Source organism: Salmo salar, chromosome ssa24 (genome assembly GCF_905237065.1).
Source record: "Salmo salar chromosome ssa24, Ssal_v3.1, whole genome shotgun sequence".
Lineage (NCBI taxonomy): Eukaryota > Metazoa > Chordata > Actinopteri > Salmoniformes > Salmonidae > Salmo > Salmo salar.
The window spans coordinates 44,263,814-44,285,836 of NC_059465.1; the positions used below are offsets into that span (position 1 = coordinate 44,263,814).

A 22,023-nucleotide genomic window follows, 5' to 3' on the forward strand; every position below is an offset into this window, starting at 1 on the left:
GGCCTTAATTGTAAATAAGAATTTGTTCTTAACCGACTTGCCTAGTTAAATAAAGGTTAAATAAAATATATATTTTTTAGATTAATTTACTTAAGATCCAACTATTTCTCAATGTGCCCCACCTTATATTCTTCATCTTACACGAAGTAGTAATTCTCTTTTGTTTAGATTTGTCCCCATGTAGTCATCATTTTTAAAGAGTTTGCAAATCTAGATTTTTGTATCGCAGACTTTTATTTTGAAGGAAAATTCCGAAAGCCAGTAGTCTTAATGTTGCCGATGTTGCTGCCGTCATAGACATCCTTTACACAGAGGAGTGTGATGTTTCACCTGATGTAAACTCAGCAAAAAAAAAGAAATGTCCTCTCACTGTCAACTGCGTTTATTTTCAGCAAACTTAACATGTGTAAATATTTGTATGAACAGAACAAGATTCAACAACTGAGACATAAACTGAACAAGATCCACAGACATGTGACGAACAGAAATGGAATAATGTGTTCCTGAACAAAGGGGGGGTCAAAATCAAAAGTAACAGTCAGTATCTGGTGTGGCCACCAGCTGCATTAAGTACTGCAGTGCATCTCCTCCTCATGGACTGCACCAGATTTGCCAGTTCTTGCTGTGAGATGTTACCCCACTCTTCCACCAAGGCACCAGCAAGTTCCCGAACATTTCTTCGGGGGAATGGCCCTAGAACCTCACCCTCCGATCCAACAGGTCCCAGACATACTCAGTGGGATTGAGATCCGGGCTCTTCGCTGGCCATGTCAGAACAATGACATTCCTGTCTTGCAGGAAATCATGCACAGAACGAGCAGTATGGCTGGTGGCATTGTCATGCTGGAGGGTCATGTCAGGATGAGCCTGCAGGAAGGGTACCACATGAGGAAGGAGGATGTCTTCCCTGTAACGCACAGCGTTGAGATTGCCTGCAATGACAACAAGCTCAGTCCGATGATGCTGTGACGCACCGCCCCAGACCATGACGGACCCTCCACCTTCAAATCGATCCCGCTCCAGAGTACAGGCCTCGGTGTAACGCTCATTCCTTCGACGATAAGCACAAATCCGACCATCACCCCTGGTGAGACAAAACCGCGACTCACAGTGAAGAGCACTTTTTGCCAGTCCTGTCTGGTCCAGCGATGGTGGGTTTGTGCCCATAGGTGACCTTGTTGCAGGTGATGTCTGGTGAGGACCTGCCTTACAACAGGCCTACAAGCCCTCAGTCCAGCCTCTCTCAGCCTATTGAGGACAGTCTGAGCACTAATGGAGGAATTGGGCGTTCCTGGTGTAACTCGGGCAGTTGTTGTTGCCATCCTGTACCTGTCCCGCAGGTGTGATGTTCTGATGTACCGATCCTGTGCAGGTGTTATTACACCTGGTCTGCCACTGCGAGGATGATCAGCTGTCCGTCCTGTCTCCCTGTAGCGCTGTCTTAGGCGTCTCACAGTACAGACTTTGCAATTTATTGCCCTGGCCACATCTCCAGTCCTCATGCCTCCTTGCAGCATGACTAAGGCACGTTCACGCAGATGAGCAGGGACCCTGGGCATCTTCCTTTTGGTGTTTTTCAGAGTCAGTAGAAAGTCCTCTTTAGTGTCCTAAGTCTTCATAACTGTGACCTTAATTGCCTACCGTCTGTAAGCTGTTAGTGTCTTAACGACCGTTCCACAGGTGCATGTTCATTAATTGTTTATGGTTCATTGAACAAGCATGGGAAACAGTGTTTAAACCCTTTACAATGAAGATCTGTGAAGTTATTTTTGAAATACAGGGTCCTGAAAAAGGGACGTTTCTATTTATGTAGTGAGTTTAATATTTATGTAGTGATATGTTATATTATAGATGTATTAATGTAGTATTTATGTAGTGATATGTTATATTATAGATGTATTTATGTAGTGATATACTATATTGTGGATGTATTCATGTAGTATTTATGTACTGATATATTATCTGGTTGGCATTTCCACTCACCACCAAATATGGTGATGAGAGAAAGCCCACTGGCCGGCAGTGGGAGAAGATGGAACAAGATGGATTTTGGACAACATTCTACAAATTTTCACAAATATTAAACATTTGATCTCATTACAGTACTCTCTTCCCAAAACTTGAATCTGTTACAGAGTGGACTAAGTTTTGTCGACTTTACCCTTTGCCAAAGTCTCAAAAAATGGTGTTGTTTAGAAGGAGTGCAAGGGCGAATTGAATTATTGCATACGCCCACTTAACAGAGTAGGCGTTTCCTAACGGAAATATACAAATATATGCTAGAACGGGCCAATAGGATCTCGCTAGCTTGCGCTCGGCTCTGCCCACCTCCTTGCTTGTTCTGTCCACTATGATTCATTTTCTACCATTGGAAACGACGGACTGCGGTCTATCTTCGGTGTTATAAAAATCTTAGTCCTATCAGCTAGCTAGCTAGCTCACACTTCAATTTCAATTTAAGGGGCTTAACATGGGAAACATATGTTGTCAAAGCAAGTTTAATAGATAATAAACAAAATTGAGAAAAACCAAAAATGAACAGTGAACATTACACTCAAATCAAATCAAACTTTATTTGTCACATGCACCGAATACAATAGGTATACAACCTTACCGTGAAATGCTTATTTACAAGCCCTTAACCAACAATGCAGTTCAAGAAAGAGTTTAGTTTATTTGGTAAATATTTTCTTAAGTAAAGAATAATGAAAAGTAACACAATAAAATAACAACGAGCCCATATACAGGGTGTTACGGTACAGAGTCAATGTGGAGGCTATATACAGGGGGTACCGGTACAGAGTCAATGTGGAGGCTATATACAGGGGGTACCGGTACAGAGTCAATGTGGAGGCTATATACAGGGGGTACCAGTACAGAGTCAATGTGGAGGTTATATACAGGGGGTACCGGTACAGAGTCAATGTGGAGGCTATATACTGGGGGTACCGGTACAGAGTCAATGTGGAGGCTATATACAGGGGGTACCGGTACCGAGTCAATGTGGAGGCTATATGCAGGGGGTACCGGTACAGAGTCAATGTGGAGGTTATATACAGGGGGTACCGGTACAGAGTCAATGTGGAGGCTATATACTGGGGGTACCGGTACAGAGTCAATGTGGAGGCTATATACAGGGGGTACCGGTACCGAGTCAATGTGGAGGCTATATGCAGGGGGTACCGGTACAGAGTCAATGTGGAGGCTATATACTGGGGGTACCGGTACAGAGTCAATGTGGAGGCTATATACAGGGGGTACCGGTACCGAGTCAATGTGGAGACTATATACAGGGGGTACCGGTACTGAGTCAATGTGAGGGGGGTATAGATTAGTCGAGGTAATTTGTACATGTAGGTAGGGGTAAAGTGACTATGCATAGACAATAAACAGTGAGTATCAGCAGTGTAAAAAAAAGGGGGTGGGGGGGTGTCAATGTAAATAGTCCGGTTGGCCACTTGATTAATTATTCAGCAGTCTTATGGCTTGGGGGTAGAAGCTGTAAAGGAGCTTTGGTCCTAGACTTGATGCTCGCCGTGCGGTAGCAGAGAGAACAGTCTATGACTTGGGTGACTGGAGTCCTTGACAATTTTTTGGGCTTTCCTCCGACACCGGCGAGGATATAATTCCTGGATGGCAGGAGACTTGGCCCCGTACGTACTACCCTCTGTAGCGCCTTACGGTCAGATGCCGAGCAGATGCCATACCAGGCGGTGATGCAACCGGTCAGGATGCTCTCGATGGTGCAGCTGTATAACTTTCTGAGGATCTGGGGGACCCATACCAAATCTCCTGAAGGGGAAAAGGTGTTGTCCTTCCCTCTTCACGACTGTCTTGGTGTGTTTGGACCATGATAGTTCGTTGGTAATGTGGACACCAAGGAACTTGAAACTCTCGACCCGTTCCAGTACAGCCCCATCAATGTTAATGGGGGCCTGTTCGGCCCGTCTTTTCCTGTAGTGCACGATCAGCTTCTTTGTCTTGCTCACATTGAGGGAGATGTTGTTGTTCTGGCACCACACTGCCATGTCTCTGACCTCCCTATAGGCTGTCTCATCGTTATCGGTGATCAGGCCTACCACTGTTGTGTCGTCAGCAAACTTAATGATGGTGTTGGAGTCGTGTTTTGGCCACGCAGTTGTGGGTGAACAGGGAGTACAGGAGGGGACTAAGCACGTACCCTTGAGGGGCCCCAGTGTTTATGATCAGCGTGACAGGCATGTTGTTGCCTTCCCTTACCACCTGGGAGCAGCCTGTCAGGAAGTCCAGGATCCAGTTGCAGAGGGAGGTGTTTAGTCCCAGGGTCCTTTAGCTTGGTAATGAGCTGTGGGTGATATGGTATTGAACGCTGAGCTGTAGTCAATGAACAGCATTCTCACCTAGGTGTTCCTTTTGTCCAGGTGAGAAAGGGCAGTGTGGAGTGCGATTGAGATTGTGTCATCTGTGGATCTCTTGGGGCGGTATGAAAATTGGAGTGGGTCTAGGGTATCCGTAATGATGCTGTTTATGTGAGCCAGGACGAGCCTTTCAAAGCACTTCATGGCTACCGATGTGAGTCCTATGGGGCGGTAATCATTTAGGGAGGTTACCTTCACTTCCTTGGGCACAGGTACTATGGTGGTCTGCTTGAAACATGTAGGTATTACAGACTCGGTCAGGGAGAGGTTGAAAATGTCAGTGAAGACACTTGCCAGTTGGTCTGTGCATGCTTTGAATACACGTCCTGGTAAACCATCTGGCCCTGCGGCTTTGTGAATGTTGACCTGTTTAAAGGTCTTGCCGAGAGCGTTATCTCACTCTTCCGAAACAACTGGTGCTCTCATGCATGTTTCAGTCCGACGAGTGTCAGAGCCGGTGTAGCAGAATTCAATCTTAGTCCTGTATTGACGTTTGCCTGTTTGATGCTTCATCTGAGGGCATAACGGGATTTCTTATAAGAGTCCAGATTAGTGTCCCGCTCCTTGAAAGCGGCAGCTGTAGCCTTTAGCTCGATGCGCATGTTGCCTGTAATCCATGACTTCTGGTTGGGATACGTACGTACGGTGACTGTGGGGACGACGTCGTCGATGCACTTATTGATGAGGCATATGACACCTCAATGACATTGGATGAATACCGGAACATATTCCAGTCTGTGTGTTTTTTCCCCTCTGGTTGCAAATGTGACATGCTGGTAGAAATGAGGTAAAACGGATTTCAGTTTGCCTGCATTAAAGTCCCCGGACACTAGGAATGCCAATTCTGGATGAGCATTTTATTGTTTGCTTATGGCCTTATACAGCTCGTTGAATGCGGTCTTATTGCCAGCATTGGTTTGTGGTGGTAAATAGATGTCTATGAATAATATAGATGAGAACTCTCTTGGTAGATAGTGTGGTCTACATCTTACTACAAGGTACTCTACATGTCAGGCAAGCAAAACCTCAAGACTTCTTTAATATTAGACATCTGTTATTGACAAGACATACACCCCATAAAACATACACCTCACAGAAGTTCCAAAGGAATAGAGACATTTCAAATGTCCTGTTATGATATATACAGTGTTGTAACAATAATCATGTGAAGAGGTGTTTGTTCTCCACCCACTTCATTTTATAGATCATTTATCTGCCAAGAAAAATTAAACAAATTAAACAATGAAAGTTAAATCAGGGTCCATATAACATAATATCAGAGTCTTTCAAATTAACCTCTTAGGGCTAGGGGGCAGTATTTACACCGCCGGATAAAAAAACGTACCCAATTTAATCTGGTTACTACTCCTACCCAGTAACTAGAATATGCATATACTTATAAGATATGGATAGAAAATACCCTAAAGTTTCTAAAACTGTTTGAATGGTGTCTGTGAGTATAACAGAACTCATATGGCAGGCAAAAACCTGAGAGATTCCTTTACAGGAAGTGGCCTGTCTGACCATTTATTGGCTTTCTTTGACATCTCTTTCCAAAACAAAGGATCTCTGCGGTAACGTGACACTTCCCACGGCTCCCATAGGCTCTCAGAGCCCGGGAAAAAGCTGAACGTCGTCATTCCAGCCCCAGGCTGAAACACATTATCGCCTTTGTCAAGTGGCCGATCAGGGGACAGTGGGCTTAGGCGCGTGCCCTGGCCGCCCCCGTCTTTCTTTTTTTCCCTCTATTTACCGAAACGCAGATTCCCGGTCGGAATATTATCGCTTTTTTACGAGATAAATTGCATAAAAATAGATTTTAAACAGCGGTTGACATGCTTCGAAGTACGGTAATGGAATATTTAGAATTTTTTTGTCACGAATTGCGCCATGCTCGTAACCCTGATTTACCATTTCGGATAGTGTCTAGAACGCACGAACAAAACGCCGCTATTTGGATATAACGATGGATTATTTGGGACCAAACCAACATTTGTTATTGAAGTAGAAGTCCTAGGAGTGCATTCTGACGAAGAACACCAAAGGTAATAACATTTTTGTTATAGTAAATCTGATTTTGGTGAAGGCTAAACTTGCCGGGTGTCTAAATAGCTAGCCCGTGATGGCTGGGCTATGTACTTAGAATATTGCAAAATGTGCTTTCACCAAAAAGCTATTTTAAAATCGGACATATCGAGTGCATAGAGGAGTTCTGTATCTATAATTCTTAATATAATTGTTATGCTTTTTGTGAACGTTTATCGTGAGTAATTTAGTAAATTGTTAGTAAATTCCCCGGAAGTTTGCGGGGGGTATGCTAGTTCTGAACGTCACATGCTAATGTGAAAAGCTGGTTTTGGATATAAATATGAACTTGATTGAACAAAACATGCATGTATTGTATAACATAATGTCCTAGGGTTGTCATCTGATGAAGATCATCAAAGGTTAGTGCTGCATTTAGCTGTGGTTTGGGTTTATGTGACATTATATGCTAGCTTGAAAAATGGGTGTCTGATTATTTCTGGCTTGGTACTCTGCTGACATAATCTAATGTTTTGCTTTCATTGTAAAGCCTTTTTGAAATCGGACAGTGTGGTTAGATTAACGAGAGTCTTGTCTTTAAATAGCTGTAAAATAGTCATATGTTTGAGAAATTGAAGTAATAGCATTTCTAAGGTATTTGAAAATCGCGCCACAGGATTCAACTGGCTGTTACGTAGGTGGGACGATTTGGTGCCACCTAGCCCAGAGAGGTTAAACAATGAAAGTAGTAGTTTATTTTCAAATAGAATCTAACTCACTCCAAAATCTTCTGACATGAGAACAGACCCAAAATAAATGGTCAAGAGTCTCTGGGTCACAACCACAGAATACACATTTGTTATCAATAGCTATTTAGAATCTGTGTATAATAAAGGTCTTTACAGGGGTGCTTGACTGCTGTTAGTACAGAACACTCGGATCAACCCATGAAGAGATGGGTGGGGCTAAAGGCTTAAGAGGGTGTGAATGATGCCGAATGGGTGGAGACAAAGAAGAGCTCTCCAGTAGGTACCAACACATTCAAGGGCCATTTTCTCAAAAATGGGGTTACAAATTTATCAGCTTTCAATTCAGAATTACTTTCCCATTGTTCCTAAACTGAAGTGTATGATATACAATTCTCTAGGTCTGAGTTTCTACTTTAAAAAAAAAAACACAATTGCAAATTTTGCTACTTAAGAGCGAATTGAGTCGGTCGGTCACAAATTCCAAATAAAACACACATACACACAGCTCTAATTGGTGGTAAACAGCAAGTATTTAATTTAAATTAAGAGAATAAGTACCAGATTTATTGCATTTTTGTAACAGTTTATTCTACGTTTATTTATTTTTTAAATCATTGTTGTACTGAACACAAATATACAATGAACATTCAGTCATCATCATAATCATCACAGACTGCACACTATATAGTGTAGTAATGCAGTCTAATACAGGACCACCAAAATAATCCAGGATTTCATTTTGATCGGTCCTTAAAGAGTACAAAAGTCCACCCAGAGTTGGAGCACATCTCCACCACTCCTGTCATAACTGTACACAGACCTGTCGCTCGGGGCTTATAACATCTTATATCAAGTCATGACTGACGATGCCTTGAAAATATATAAGAAAACACAACAAACAATAATAATGCCCAAAAAAAACCATGTACAATGCACCGACACAGAAAGTCAGTTGGGTTAATCTGACATGCAACAAGTAACTAAACTTGCTGAAATTACAATAATCATAAAAAAAAAAAAAAACTATAATACAAAATGTTTAAAACCCAGTAATAATTGCATAAATACTTTGAACAGTTCATATCACTCTGGAGGACAAATGCACCCTTTCTTTAAAATGATAGCCCAACAACATAAAATTTGCATTCGATAAAAAAAATCATGATTCCTATTCATCTAAACTTTTTTTTCTGTACATGAGAAGGTACAAATAATGAACTCGGATTAACATAATAATAATAATAATAATAATAATAATAATCATAAAAATCATCCATCTGGTTTGTTTTGAAGTTGCTTAGTAACAGCCAAATCATGATGATTGCGCGCTAGCTACAGTACACACCACTAGAGTGATTTACCATCAGTAAAAGGAGTAGGAGGAAAAGTCAGACCGTGATCGATCATTGACTGCACTTGTGCAACAGCTCTAAAAAAAAAAAAAGTGTTTTAACATGTCAAAAGAGACTCGAAAAAAGTTTGAAAAAAAAAAAAAAAAGTGTCAAATTATAACGTTATTTCTAGTAAACAAAGCAGCACTTGAATGCACTGTTACCCACAGCATCGTAAAACGTTCAGAAGGATACAAGACCAATAAACGAAGAGGGATGACGACGACGACAAACTATGTTCTCACTTCACAGTCTCCACACGTACACAGAGAAACCTTTCGCGTCTAATATGTCTAATTATACAAAAGCTAGCTAACGGCATTAAGAGTGAAATGTGACGAGCAAAAACAAACAAAAAAAAAAACATCTATTTTCTTGTGACCAACGGTTTTCATGCTACAATAAACTACAGAGATCATCCTTGGTCAGAATAATATAATAGTATGAACAAAAATATAAACGCAACATGTAAAGAGAAATATATAAAATATAAGATCCCATACATTTTCCTATACGCACAAAAAGCTTAAGATTTTGGGCACAAATGTGTTTACATCCCTGTTAGTGAGCATTTCTCCTTCGCCACGATAATCCATCCCCCTTGACAGGTTTGGCATATCAAGAAGCTGATTAAACAGCATGATCGTTACACAGGTGCACCTTGTGCTGGGGGACAATAAAAGGCTGCTCTAAAATGTGCAGTTTTGACACAACGCCACAGATGTCTCAAGTTGAGGGAGCGTGCAGTTGGCATGCTGACTGCAGGAATGTCCACCAGAGCTGTTGGCAGATAATTTAATGTTAATTTCTCTACCAACGTTGTTTTAGAGAATTTGGCAGTACGTCCAACCGGCCTCACAACCGCAGACCACGTTTATGGCGTCGTGCAGGCGAGCGGTTCGCTGATGTCAATGTTGTGAACAGAATGCCCCATGGTGGAGGTGGGGTTATGGTATGGGCCCCATGGTGGAGGTGGGGTTATGGTATGGGCCCCATGGTGGAGGTGGGGTTATGGTATGGGCCCCATGGTGGAGGTGGGGTTATGGTATGGGCCCCATGGTGGCGGTGGGGTTATGGTATGGGCCCCATGGTGGAGGTGGGGTTATGGTATGGGCCCCATGGTGGAGGTGGGGTTATGGTATGGGCCCCATGGTGGCGGTGGGGTTATGGTATGGGCCCCATGGTGGAGGTGGGGTTATAGTATGGGCCCCATGGTGGAGGTGGGGTTATGGTATGGGCCCCATGGTGGCGGTGGGGTTATGGTATGGGTCCCATGGTGGCGGTGGGGTTATGGTATGGGCCCCATGGTGGAGGTGGGGTTATAGTATGGGCCCCATGGTGGAGGTGGGGTTATGGTATGGGCCCCATGGTGGCGGTGGGGTTATGGTATGGGTCCCATGGTGGTGGTGGGGTTATGGTATGGGCCCCATGGTGGAGGTGGGGTTATGGTATGGGTCCCATGGTGGAGGTGGGGTTATGGTATGGGCCCCATGGTGGAGGTGGGGTTATGGTATGGGCCCCATGGTGGAGGTGGGGTTATGGTATGGGTCCCATGGTGGAGGTGGGGTTATGGTATGGGCCCCATGGTGGAGGTGGGGTTATGGTATGGGTCCCATGGTGGAGGTGGTGTTATGGTATGGGCCCCATGGTGGTGGTGGTGTTATGGTATGGGCCCCATGGTGGAGGTGAGGTTATGGTATGGGCCCCATGGTGGAGGTGGGGTTATGGTATGGGCCCCATGGTGGAGGTGGGGTTATGGTATGGGCCCCATGGTGGAGGTGGGGTTATGGTATGGGCCCCATGGTGGAGGTGGGGTTATGGTATGGGTCCCATGGTGGCGGTGGGGTTATGATATGGGGCAGACATAAGCTACGGACAACAAACACAATGGCAATTTGAATGTACAAAAAAATACCGTGACGAGATCCTGAGGCCCATTGTGAGACTCTTTGTTTTTAAGGTGTCTGTGACCAACAGATGCATTATCTGTATTCCCAGTCATGTGAAATCCATAGATTTTAGTCAATGTCACTCCGACATTGCTCGATCTAATATTTATATATTTCTTAATTCCATTTTTTTTTTACGTGTATTGTTAGAGCTACATCTGCTAAATATGTGTTTGTAAAATTTGATTTGGGCCTAATGCATTTATTTCAAATGACTGATTTCCACATGTGAACTGCAACTTAATAAAATCAATGAACTTGTTGCGTTTATATTTTTGTTCAGTATCTTTGTTCAGTATCTATCTCGATATCTCTCTCTCATCTATCTATAGTATCTATCTATCTATAGTATCTATCTATCTGATCAACAAATATATATATATCTATCTTGAGGTGATCCTTGTATCCCCAAATGTTCCAGTAACAACTGTACTACAGCCACTCCAGTTACTGGCTTTCATTTTAGTAGATTGTGAAACCATAGAAATATAATCTATAGAACAGTCCTCCCCATTCAAGTCAATGATGGCATAATGGGTAAAGATTCTACCTCAGAATATCTCTCACTACTACACCCATTCTACAGGAGCTCCTCTCCTAGAGATCCGAGACTTTAGGGAATCTATCATCAGAATAGATTATTTAGAACTTTATATCAATGGACATCTAACAGAAAAAACAACCCACATATTCTGTTCATTAAGGAACAGTACTGTGAAATTAACTAGAAGGTGCTTACAGATACTGAAGAGACATTTATGTAAAAAAAATTAAAAAAAATAATTAAACCTTTATTTAAGAGAAGGATAGTTTGTAATAATACTACTAAAATATAATGTGACGAAATGAATGAAGGATAGTTTGTATTGCTGCTACTAGATAGGTCTGCTGGTTAACTGGGTCTGACTGGACAAAACATTAAGAACACCTGCTCATTCCAGGACAGACTGACCAGTTGAATCCAGGTGAAAGCTATGATCCCTTATTGATGACACTTGTTAAATCCACTTAAAATCAGGGCAGATGAAGGGAAGGAGACGGGTTAAAGAAGGATTTTTAAGCCTGGAGACAATTGAGACATGGATTGTGTATGTGTGTCATTCAGAGAGTGAACGGGCAAAAGATATAAGTGCCTTTGAACAGGGTATGGTAGTAGGTGCCAGGCGCACCGGTTTGAATATGTCAAGAACTGCAACGCTGCTGGGTTTCCCGTGTTTATCAAGAATGGTCCACCACCCAAAGGACATCCAGCCAACTGGACACAACTGTGAGAAGCATCGGAGTCAACAATAGAAATTAATGGTAAATAATGTTCAGGGGGAGGCAGGTAGCCTAGTGGTTAGAGGGGGGGCAGGTAGCCTAGTGGTTAGAGGGGGGGGGCAGGTAGCCTAGTGGTTAGAGGGGGGAGGCAGGTAGCCTAGTGGTTAGAGGGGGGAGGCAGGTAGCCTAGTGGTTAGAGGGGGGGGGGCAGGTAGCCAAAATTACACAATACATTATTTAATATAAATGTATTTTGGTCACAAAATAATCTGAAACACAACCAAAATGAACAGCAAACGCATCTAACAAGTTTGTAGAGTCACAAGCTTGATATAGTCATTGTGTGCTACGAATATGGGACCAAATACTAAGCTTTTGACTTTATTTATGAGAATCTTTAGGGGTGTCAATTTTGACGCTTACCCTTTTTTGAGAAAAAAATACTACTTGTTAAACAAAATCTCTTTCTCTGAACAGTTGTATTAATATAAAATAAATACATTTCCTAATTTTTTTTGCATACAATATTTCAATAATGTATTTAATATAGTCATTATTGCTCCATCTTTAATCAAGGGATCCCACTTTATATACTCTATATTCATCCTTCTATTTCAGATGATAATGATGGATTATTTTAAGGAGACACACTACTAACGTCTGTCTCTCTCACACAGCCTCTCTCTCTCACACAGCCTCTCTCTCTCACACAGCCTCTCTCTCTCACACAGCCTCTCTCTCTCACACAGCCTCTCTCTCTCACACAGCCTCTCTCTCTCACACAGCCTCTCTCTCTCACACAGCCTCTCTCTCTCTCACAGCCTCTCTCTCTCTCACACAGCCTCTCTCTCTCTCACACAGCCTCTCTCTCTCTCACACAGCCTCTCTCTCTCTCACACAGCCTCTCTCTCTCTCACACAGCCTCTCTCTCACACAGCCTCTCTCTCTCACACAGCCTCTCTCTCTCACACAGCCTCTCTCTCTCACACAGCCTCTCTCTCTCTCACACAGCCTCTCTCTCTCTCACACAGCCTCTCTCTCTCTCACACAGCCTCTCTCTCTCTCACAGCCTCTCTCTCTCACAGATCAGTTGAGGGACAAATAAAACTTGATATGGTAAAAAGGAACGAATGCCTAGAAACTGAAATGATCTTTTCCCCAGGTCTTTTTCCCCAGTCATTTCCCCAGTCATTTCCCCAGTCATTACCCCAGTCTTTTCCCCAGTCATTTCCCCAGTCATTTCCCCAGTCATTTCCCCAGTCATTTCCCCAGTCTTTTCTCCAGTATTGACAAGCAGCAACAACATAATATTCGGTGACCTAAACTGGGAAGTGTTAGAAGCATAAGACGGCATGGTAGCTAGGTAAACACCGACACGCTGGTTCATACGAACTACCTAAGGCATTACGCACATGAGATATCAAAGCAATTTGACAAAAATAAATACATGACACAATCTCACTTTGATGGCAATGGCTTGATACTGCGGGCAACTCACAAATCAAATCACATATTGTAATACAAAATTAAAACAAATGAAGAAGTAAATTGCATAACTAGACACACTAGTAATGTCAACTCACAAACATGTGTTATTATTAATATTATTATAATAACATTCATAGACCCCCCCACATCATTATCATTGGCTCAGTCCCTATTCCCTATATGGTGCCCTATGGGCCCTGGTCTAAAGTAGTGCACTACATAGGGCATAGGGTGTCATAGGGCCCTGGTCAAAAGTAGCGCACTAAATAGGGAATAGGGTGTCATAGGGCCCTGGTCTAAAGTAGTGCACTACATAGGGCATAGGGTGTCATAGGGCCCTGGTCAAAAGTAGTGCACTACATAGGGCATAGGGTGTCATAGGGCCCTGGTCTAAAGTAGTGCACTACATAGGGAATAGGGAGCCATGGTTATCATTCCCTCTGGGCTTCCGTGACCAGTGATATTCTAGACACGGTACACAATCGTTTTGGAGTCAGTAGTGGTTAGTGACAGACTATTTCTCTGTCCTTAACAAACATTATTACTAGTTCTTCTTGCTCCAGTTAAAAAGACCAATGTAAGTATTTACAATATAAACAAGTTTTATCTCAGGTTCTGAGCGGAAAGAGGCTTCCCACCCTCTAGTGTTGTCTCTAAGATCTAAAGTACTAGGAGATATGCGGAGGACGGTGTGATGCCAGCGGTTTATTTTGGGACTGTGAAAGAAAGCGTGAATTAGATTGTTAACGAAACATTTATTTTTGTCTATTTCATTGTATTTTTCTATCCCTCCCTCCCTCCCTCCCTCCCTCCATCCCTCCCCCCGTCATACTGAACCAACCACCACAGTTCCGGAAACAATCGCCACTTCAAATCGGTGATCCCTTCTAATCTACGTCCTTCAGTGTTTTACCTGTGATTACTGGACATATGTGTGTAAGGGTTGGGTTGGGTAGTATTTTAGAGAGGCAGGGGTGGGTGTATGAGAGAGAGAGAGCTCCCCGCTGTAGTCATGTGGGACCAGGGACCGTGGTTAGTTTCGGCATCCGTCCTCAGCGCTGCGTTCGCGCTGCAGGTTGCAGTAACAGTCCTGACAGACCCTCACCGGGGATGCGATCTTCAGACGCTGGATCTCAGACTGGAAACGACTACACCTGAGGGAGAGAGAGAGAGAGAGAGAGAGAGAGAGGAGAGGAGAGAGAAATGGAGAGAGAGGGAGAGAGAGAGAGAGAGAGAGAGAGAGAGAGAAATGGAGAGAGAGAGAGACAGAGAGAGAAATGGAGAGAGAGGCATAACGCACCAGTAAAATTCTTTGGGGTTATTTTTAGGGACATTATAATCTTTCATTTTTTTCTATTACAGTGTGTTAATTTTGCGTTAACCAGTTCCACCTCTTCATTCCGTGTTAACCAGTTCCTCCTCTTCATTCCGTGTTAACCAGCTCCTCCACTTCATTCCGTGTTAACCAGTTCCACCTCTTCATTCCGTGTTAACCAGGTCCTCTTCATTCCGTGTTAACCAGGTCCTCTTCATTCCGTGTTAACCAGTTCCACCTCTTCATTCCGTGTTAACCAGGTCCTCTTCATTCCGTGTTAACCAGTTCCACCTCTTCATTCCGTGTTAACCAGTTCCTCCTCTTCATTCCGTGTTAACCGGTTCCTCCTCTTCATTCCGTGTTAACCGGTTCCTCCTCTTCATTCCGTGTTCACCGGCTCCTCCACTTCATTCCGTGTTAACCAGGTCCTCTTCATTCCGTGTTAACCAGTTCCTCCTCTTCATTCCGTGTTAACCAGTTCCACCTCTTCATTCCGTGTTAACCAGTTCCTCCTCTTCATTCCGTGTTAACCAGGTCCTCTTCATTCCGTGTTAACCAGTTCCTCCTCTTCATTCCGTGTTAACCAGTTCCTCCTCTTCATTCCGTGTTAACCGGTTCCACCTCTTCATTCCGTGTTAACCGGTTCCACCTCTTCATTCCGTGTTAACCGGTTCCACCTCTTCATTCCGTGTTAACCGGTTCCACCTCTTCATTCCGTGTTAACCGGTTCCTCCTCTTCATTCCGTGTTAACCAGTTCCACCTCTTCATTCCGTGTTAACCAGTTCCACCTCTTCATTCCGTGTTAACCAGTTCCACCTCTTCATTCCGTGTTAACCAGGTCCTCTTCATTCCGTGTTAACCAGTTCCACCTCTTCATTCCGTGTTAACCGGTTCCTCCTCTTCATTCCGTGTTAACCGGTTCCTCCTCTTCATTCCGTGTTAACCAGTTCCTCCTCTTCATTCCGTGTTAACCAGGTCCTCTTCATTCCGTGTTAACCAGCTCCTCCTCTTCATTCCGTGTTAACCAGTTCCACCTCTTCATTCCGTGTTAACCAGGCCCTCTTCATTCCGTGTTAACCAGCTCCTCCTCTTCATTCCGTGTTAACCAGCTCCTCCTCTTCATTCCGTGTTAACCAGCTCCACCTCTTCATTCCGTGTTAACCAGTTCCACCTCTTCATTCCGTGTTAACCAGGTCCTCTTCATTCCGTGTTAACCAGTTCCTCCTCTTCATTCCGTGTTAACCAGTTCCTCCTCTTCATTCCGTGTTAACCAGTTCCTCCTCTTCATTCCGTGTTAACCAGGTCCTCTTCATTCCGCGTTAACCAGGTCCTCTTCATTGCGCGTTAACCAGGTCCTCCTCTTCATTCCGTGTTAACCAGTTCCACCTCTTCATTCCGTGTTAACCAGTTCCACCTCTTCATTCCGTGTTAACCAGTTCCTCCTCTTCATTCCGTGTTAACCAGTTCCTCCTCTTCATTCCGTGTTAACCAGTTCCTCCTCTTCATTCCGTGTTAACCAGTTCCACCTCTTCATTCCGTGTTAACCAGTTCCTCCTCTTCATTTCGTGTTAACCAGTTCCACCTCTTCATTCCGTGTTAACCAGTTCCACCTCTTCATTCCGTGTTAACCAGGTTCTCTTCATTCCGTGTTAACCAGTTCCTCCTCTTCATTCCGTGTTAACCAGTTCCACCTCTTCATTCCGTGTTAACCAGTTCCACCTCTTCATTCCGTGTTAACCAGGTCCTCTTCATTCCGTGTTAACCAGTTCCTCCTCTTCATTCCGTGTTAACCAGTTCCACCTCTTCATTCCGTGTTAACCAGTTCCACCTCTTCATTCCGTGTTAACCAGGTCCTCTTCATTCCGTGTTAACCAGTTCCTCCTCTTCATTCCGTGTTAACCAGTTCCACCTCTTCATTCCGTGTTAACCAGGTCCTCTTCATTCCGTGTTAACCAGTTCCACCTCTTCATTCCGTGTTAACCAGGTCCTCTTCATTCCGTGTTAACCAGTTCCTCCTCTTCATTCCGTGTTAACCAGTTCCTCCTCTTCATTCCGTGTTAACCAGTTCCTCCTCTTCATTCCGTGTTAACCAGGTCCTCTTCATTCCGTGTTAACCAGTTCCTCCTCTTCATTCCGTGTTAACCAGGTCCTCTTCATTCCGTGTTAACCAGGTCCTCCTCTTCATTCCGTGTTAACCAGGTCCTCTTCATTCCGTGTTAACCAGTTCCTCCCCTTCATTCCGTGTTAACCAGTTCCTCCTCTTCATTCCGTGTTAACCAGGTCCTCTTCATTCCGTGTTAACCAGTTCCTCCTCTTCATTCCGTGTTAACCAGTTCCACCTCTTCATTCCGTGTTAACCAGTTCCTCCTCTTCATTCCGTGTTAACCAGTTCCACCTCTTCATTCCGTGTTAACCAGTTCCTCCTCTTCATTCCGTGTTAACCAGTTCCTCCTCTTCATTCCGTGTTAACCAGGTCCTCTTCATTCCGTGTTAACCAGGTCCTCTTCATTCCGTGTTAACCAGTTCCTCCTCTTCATTCCGTGTTAACCAGTTCCTCCTCTTCATTCCGTGTTAACCAGGTCCTCTTCATTCCGTGTTAACCAGGTCCTCTTCATTCCGTGTTAACCAGGTCCTCTTCATTCCGTGTTAACCATTCAGCGTTTTATGTGAAAGGCCATACAGTGACTGATGCTGTAAATAATTACAAGCTAAAGGATGATAATGATGGTACAATGCATCTGATGGTTGAAGATTCAATGTGTCCATGTTTTAATTGTCCTAAACCTTGTTATTATTATTCTTCTGTTCTCCATCAGAACACTTTCAACTCTAACACGCAGGCCAGGGACTTACTTCTGACAGAAGAGTTGTCCACAGTTCCTGCAGTGGTGACGTCTCTCTGTGAGGGAGAAGCGCACGCTACAGCCTGAACAGCTGTCCACCACCTCGTCCTTCACCCAGTGGTCAGCAGCAGAACGACCAGGCTGGTCGCTCACCGACCAGCTGAACACTCTGCCACGACCATCACCCACCAGGATCTTACTGTGGTCCCTGGGGGAGGAAGGAAGAAGGTTGGAAGAGGGGGAGGCAGGGTAAGGGTGGGGGAGGAAGAGTGGGGTATGAAGGGTAGGGGAGGCAAGGAAGGGTGGGGGTGGGGGAGGAGGAGGAAGGGTAAGGGTGGTGGAGGCAGGGTAAGGGTGGAGGAGGCAGGGTAAGGGTGGAGGAGGAAGGGAGGGGGAGGCAGGGTAAGGGTGGGGGAGGCAGGGTAACGGTGGGGGAGGCAGGGAGGGGGAGGCAGGGTAATGGTGGAGGAGGAAGGGAGGGGGAGAATGAGTGATTGTTATCTACATTTAAGAATCACCTACAGGTTTCCCTGAGGTTACATTTCTGCTCCTTCAAATTCCCCATCCCTCTACCCTCCTATTGAATGTAGTATCAGGCAGCTTTCTCAACACAAACCCCATGTGGAGGTCTCACACACACACAGTTCCACCTACTTGGAGATGGCGAGGGATGTGATCTCGGCTGGGTGAGCGTTGTCCTTCCGGTTGAATGCAGTGTGCATGGTCAGTTTACTACGGAACACCAGCTGTCGCTCCCATCTGTAGCCTGCTCTCACACACACACACACACGCACACACGCACACACGCACACGCACACATACATACACACACACGCACACACACGCACGCACACACACGCACGCTTGAACAATGCACCAGCCAGAATAACCACACACTCCAGCCAACTGGAACACACACACACACTGCATGGCATAACACACATGATGCTGTTATTGTGTAGAGTGAGTAAGTAGTACTGTGGTTTGGTCTGTACCTGCTCTGAGCTGGTTATAGGGCCGCGCCTCCATGGTGGTAGGGTGTACGGGCTGGGGGACCCCCCCATGGCCTGCTATGGGGTGGGGAGGGAGGACCTCCGGCTTGGAAGGTGTCTGTGTTTGTCCTGTCTGACCCTCTGAGTAGTTGACGAACACAAAGCCGTCCTTCTCGTCCAGGCTGAGGTCGTCTGACCCACTATCTCCAGACCAGATGATTCCCGGTCCTCCAGGAACTGCACAAAAGACATTAGAATATGTGTCGCTCTCTCCAACTTAAGATGCCATATCTGGCCCAAAAGGAACCATGAATGGGGGTGCCAGCTAATGGACCCGTAAGAGGTGGTGCTGACGACAGGTCCACACCGTGGTAGACAGACGCTCAGACGCTGAGACGCAGAGACGCAGAGACGCTGAGACGCTGAGACGCTGACTGGGGAACAGGTCAATCAACTATTGAATTGATTCAAATGGTAAACATAGTTACACACTTCCACTTTCTCTTCTTAGTGATTTTATTGAACCTGTATCCTATACAGGTAAGTTCATTAACAACAATTGGGGCAATACAGATACTGACTGGCTGGCTGGCTGACTGTCTGGCCGACTGACTGGCTGACTGACTGGCTGGCTGGCCGACTGGCTGGCTGGCCGACTGACTGGCTGGCCGACTGACTGGCTGGCCGACTGACTGGCTGGCCGACTGGCTGGCTGGCCGACTGGCTGGCCGACTGGCTGGCCGACTGGCTGGCTGGCCGACTGGCTGGCCGACTGGCTGACTGACTGGCTGGCCGACTGGCTGGCTGGCCGACTGGCTGGCTGACTGTCTGGCCGACTGACTGGCTGACTGACTGGCTGGCTGGCCGACTGGCTGGCTGACTGTCTGGCCGACTGACTGGCTGACTGACTGGCTGGCTGGCCGACTGGCTGGCTGACTGTCTGGCCGACTGACTGGCTGACTGACTGGCTGGCTGGCCGACTGGCTGGCTGGCCGACTGACTGGCTGGCTGGCCGACTGGCTGGCTGGCCGACTGGCTGGCCGACTGGCTGACTGGCTGGCTGGCCGACTGACTGACTGGCTGACTGGTAAACTCACCTTTCGGTCTGTGGACGGTGCTGCCTGGTTGGCTGCCTGGTCCTCCCTCTACCGATCCAGCTCCCCCCCCCGCTGCGGCGTAGGGGCGAGGGGAGGGTTTGGACTCCTTGCTGAGTCTGGGCTCGTCTCCGTCTGATTCGCTGCTGTCGTCATCAGCGTTGTGGGTCTCTGGTCCCTCTGCTGGAGTAGGAAGAGGATGATTGGCCATGGTCACAGGATGAGTCCCATATTTTTACATTTACGTCATTTAGCAGACGCTCTTATCCAGAGCGACTTACACACTATTCCTACATAGTGCTGTAGTCTAGTACACTGTATAGGGTGACATAGCGCTGTAGCCTAGTACACTGTATAGTGAACAGGGTGACATAGCGCTATAGTCTAGTACACTGTATAGTGAACAGGGTGACATAGCGCTGTAGTCTAGTACACTGTATAGTGAACAGGGTGACATAGCGCTGTAGTCCAGTACACTGTATAGTGAACAGGGTGACATAGCGCTGTAGTCTAGTAAACTGTATAGGGTGACATAGCGCTGTAGTCTAGTACACTGTATAGTGAACAGGGTGACATAGCGCTATAGTCTAGTACACTGTATAGTGAACAGGGTGACATAGCGCTGTAGTCTAGTACACTGTATAGTGAACAGGGTGACATAGCGCTGTAGTCTAGTACACTGTATAGTGAACAGGGTGACATAGCGCTGTAGTCTAGTACACTGTATAGTGAACAGGGTGACATAGTGCTGTAGTCTAGTGCACTGTATAGTGAACAGGGTGACATAGCGCTGTAGTCTAGTAAACTGTATAGGGTGACATAGCGCTGTAGTCTAGTACACTGTATAGTGAACAGGGTGACATAGCGCTGTAGCCTAGTACACTGTATAGGGTGACATAGCGCTGTAGTCTAGTACACTGTATAGTGAACAGGGTGACATAGCGCTGTAGTCTAGCAAACTGTATAGGGTGACATAGCGCTGTAGTCTAGTGCACTGTATAGTGAACAGGGTGACATAGTGCTGTAGTCTAGTACACTGTATAGGGTGACATAGCGCTGTAGTCTAGTACACTGTATAGTGAACAGGGTGACATAGCGCTGTAGTCTAGTGCACTGTATAGTGAACAGGGTGACATAGCGCTGTAGTCTAGTACACTGTATAGTGAACAGGGTGACATAGCGCTGTAGTCTAGTACACTATATAGTCAACAGGGTGACATAGCGATATAGTCTAGTACACTGTATAGTGAACAGGGTGACATAGCGCTATAGTCTAGTACACTGTATAGTGAACAGGGTGACATAGCGCTGTAGTCTAGTACACTGTATAGTGAACAGGGTGACATAGCGCTGTAGTCTAGTACACTATATAGTCAACAGGGTGACATAGCGATATAGTCTAGTACACTGTATAGTGAACAGGGTGACATAGCGCTATAGTCTAGTACACTGTATAGTGAACAGGGTGACATAGCGCTGTAGTCTAGTACACTATATAGTCAACAGGGTGACATAGCGATATAGTCTAGTACACTGTATAGTGAACAGGGTGACATAGCGCTATAGTCTAGTACACTGTATAGTGAACAGGGTGACATAGCGATATAGTTGAGTACACTGTATAGTGAACAGGGTGACATAGCGCTGTAGTCTAGTACACTGTATAGTGAACAGGGTGACATAGCACTGTAGTCTAGTACACTGTATAGTGAACAGGGTGACAGTGCTGTAGTCTAGTGCACTGTATAGTGAACAGGGTGACATAGCGCTGTAGTCTAGTACACTGTATAGTGAACAGGGTGACATAGCGCTATAGTCTAGTACACTGTATAGTGAACAGGGTGACATAGCGCTGTAGTCTAGTACACTGTATAGTGAACAGGGTGACATAGCGCTATAGTCTAGTACACTGTATAGTGAACAGGGTGACATAGCGCTGTAGTCTAGTACACTGTATAGGGTGACATAGCGCTGTAGTCTAGTGCACTGTATAGGGTGACATAGCGCTGTAGTCTAGTGCACTGTATAGTGAACAGGGTGACATAGCGCTATAGTCTAGTACACTGTATAGTGAACAGGGTGACATAGCGCTGTAGTCTAGTACACTGTATAGTGAACAGGGTGACATAGTGCTCTAGTCTAGTACACTGTATAGTGAACAGGGTGACATAGCGCTGTAGTCTAGTACACTGTATAGTGAACAGGGTGACATAGCGCTATAGTCTAGTACACTGTATAGTGAACAGGGTGACATAGCGATATAGTTTAGTACACTGTATTGTGAACAGGGTGACATAGCGCTGTAGTCTAGTACACTATATAGTCAACAGGGTGACATAGCGATATAGTCTAGTACACTGTATAGTGAACAGGGTGACATAGCGCTATAGTCTAGTACACTGTATAGTGAACAGGGTGACATAGCGATATAGTATAGTACACTGTATTGTGAACAGGGTGACATAGCGCTGTAGTCTAGTACACTATATAGTCAACAGGGTGACATAGCGATATAGTCT

At 45.2% G+C, this 22,023-nt stretch overlaps 1 protein-coding gene across 8 annotated transcripts in view; it reads right to left on the reverse strand.

Moving 5' to 3' along the window:
- Positions 1–13,229: 13,229 nt before the first annotated feature.
- Positions 13,230–22,023, reverse strand: part of LOC106585952 (WD repeat and FYVE domain-containing protein 3) — a 268,301-nt gene continuing 259,507 nt past the window's right edge. For 7 of the 8 annotated variants that reach the window (XM_045706795.1, XM_045706796.1, XM_045706790.1 and 4 more), the window contains 5 exons: positions 19,508–19,687; positions 18,414–18,647; positions 18,073–18,184; positions 17,429–17,626; positions 13,230–14,413 (listed from right to left, as the gene is read on the reverse strand). In XM_045706795.1, the coding sequence (XP_045562751.1) occupies positions 14,293–14,413; positions 17,429–17,626; positions 18,073–18,184; positions 18,414–18,647; positions 19,508–19,687 (845 nt within the window). In that variant the 3' untranslated portion in view covers positions 13,230–14,292. The remainder of the gene's footprint in view (positions 14,414–17,428; positions 17,627–18,072; positions 18,185–18,413; positions 18,648–19,507; positions 19,688–22,023) is intronic. The other variant, XM_045706792.1, reaches the window with a different exon arrangement.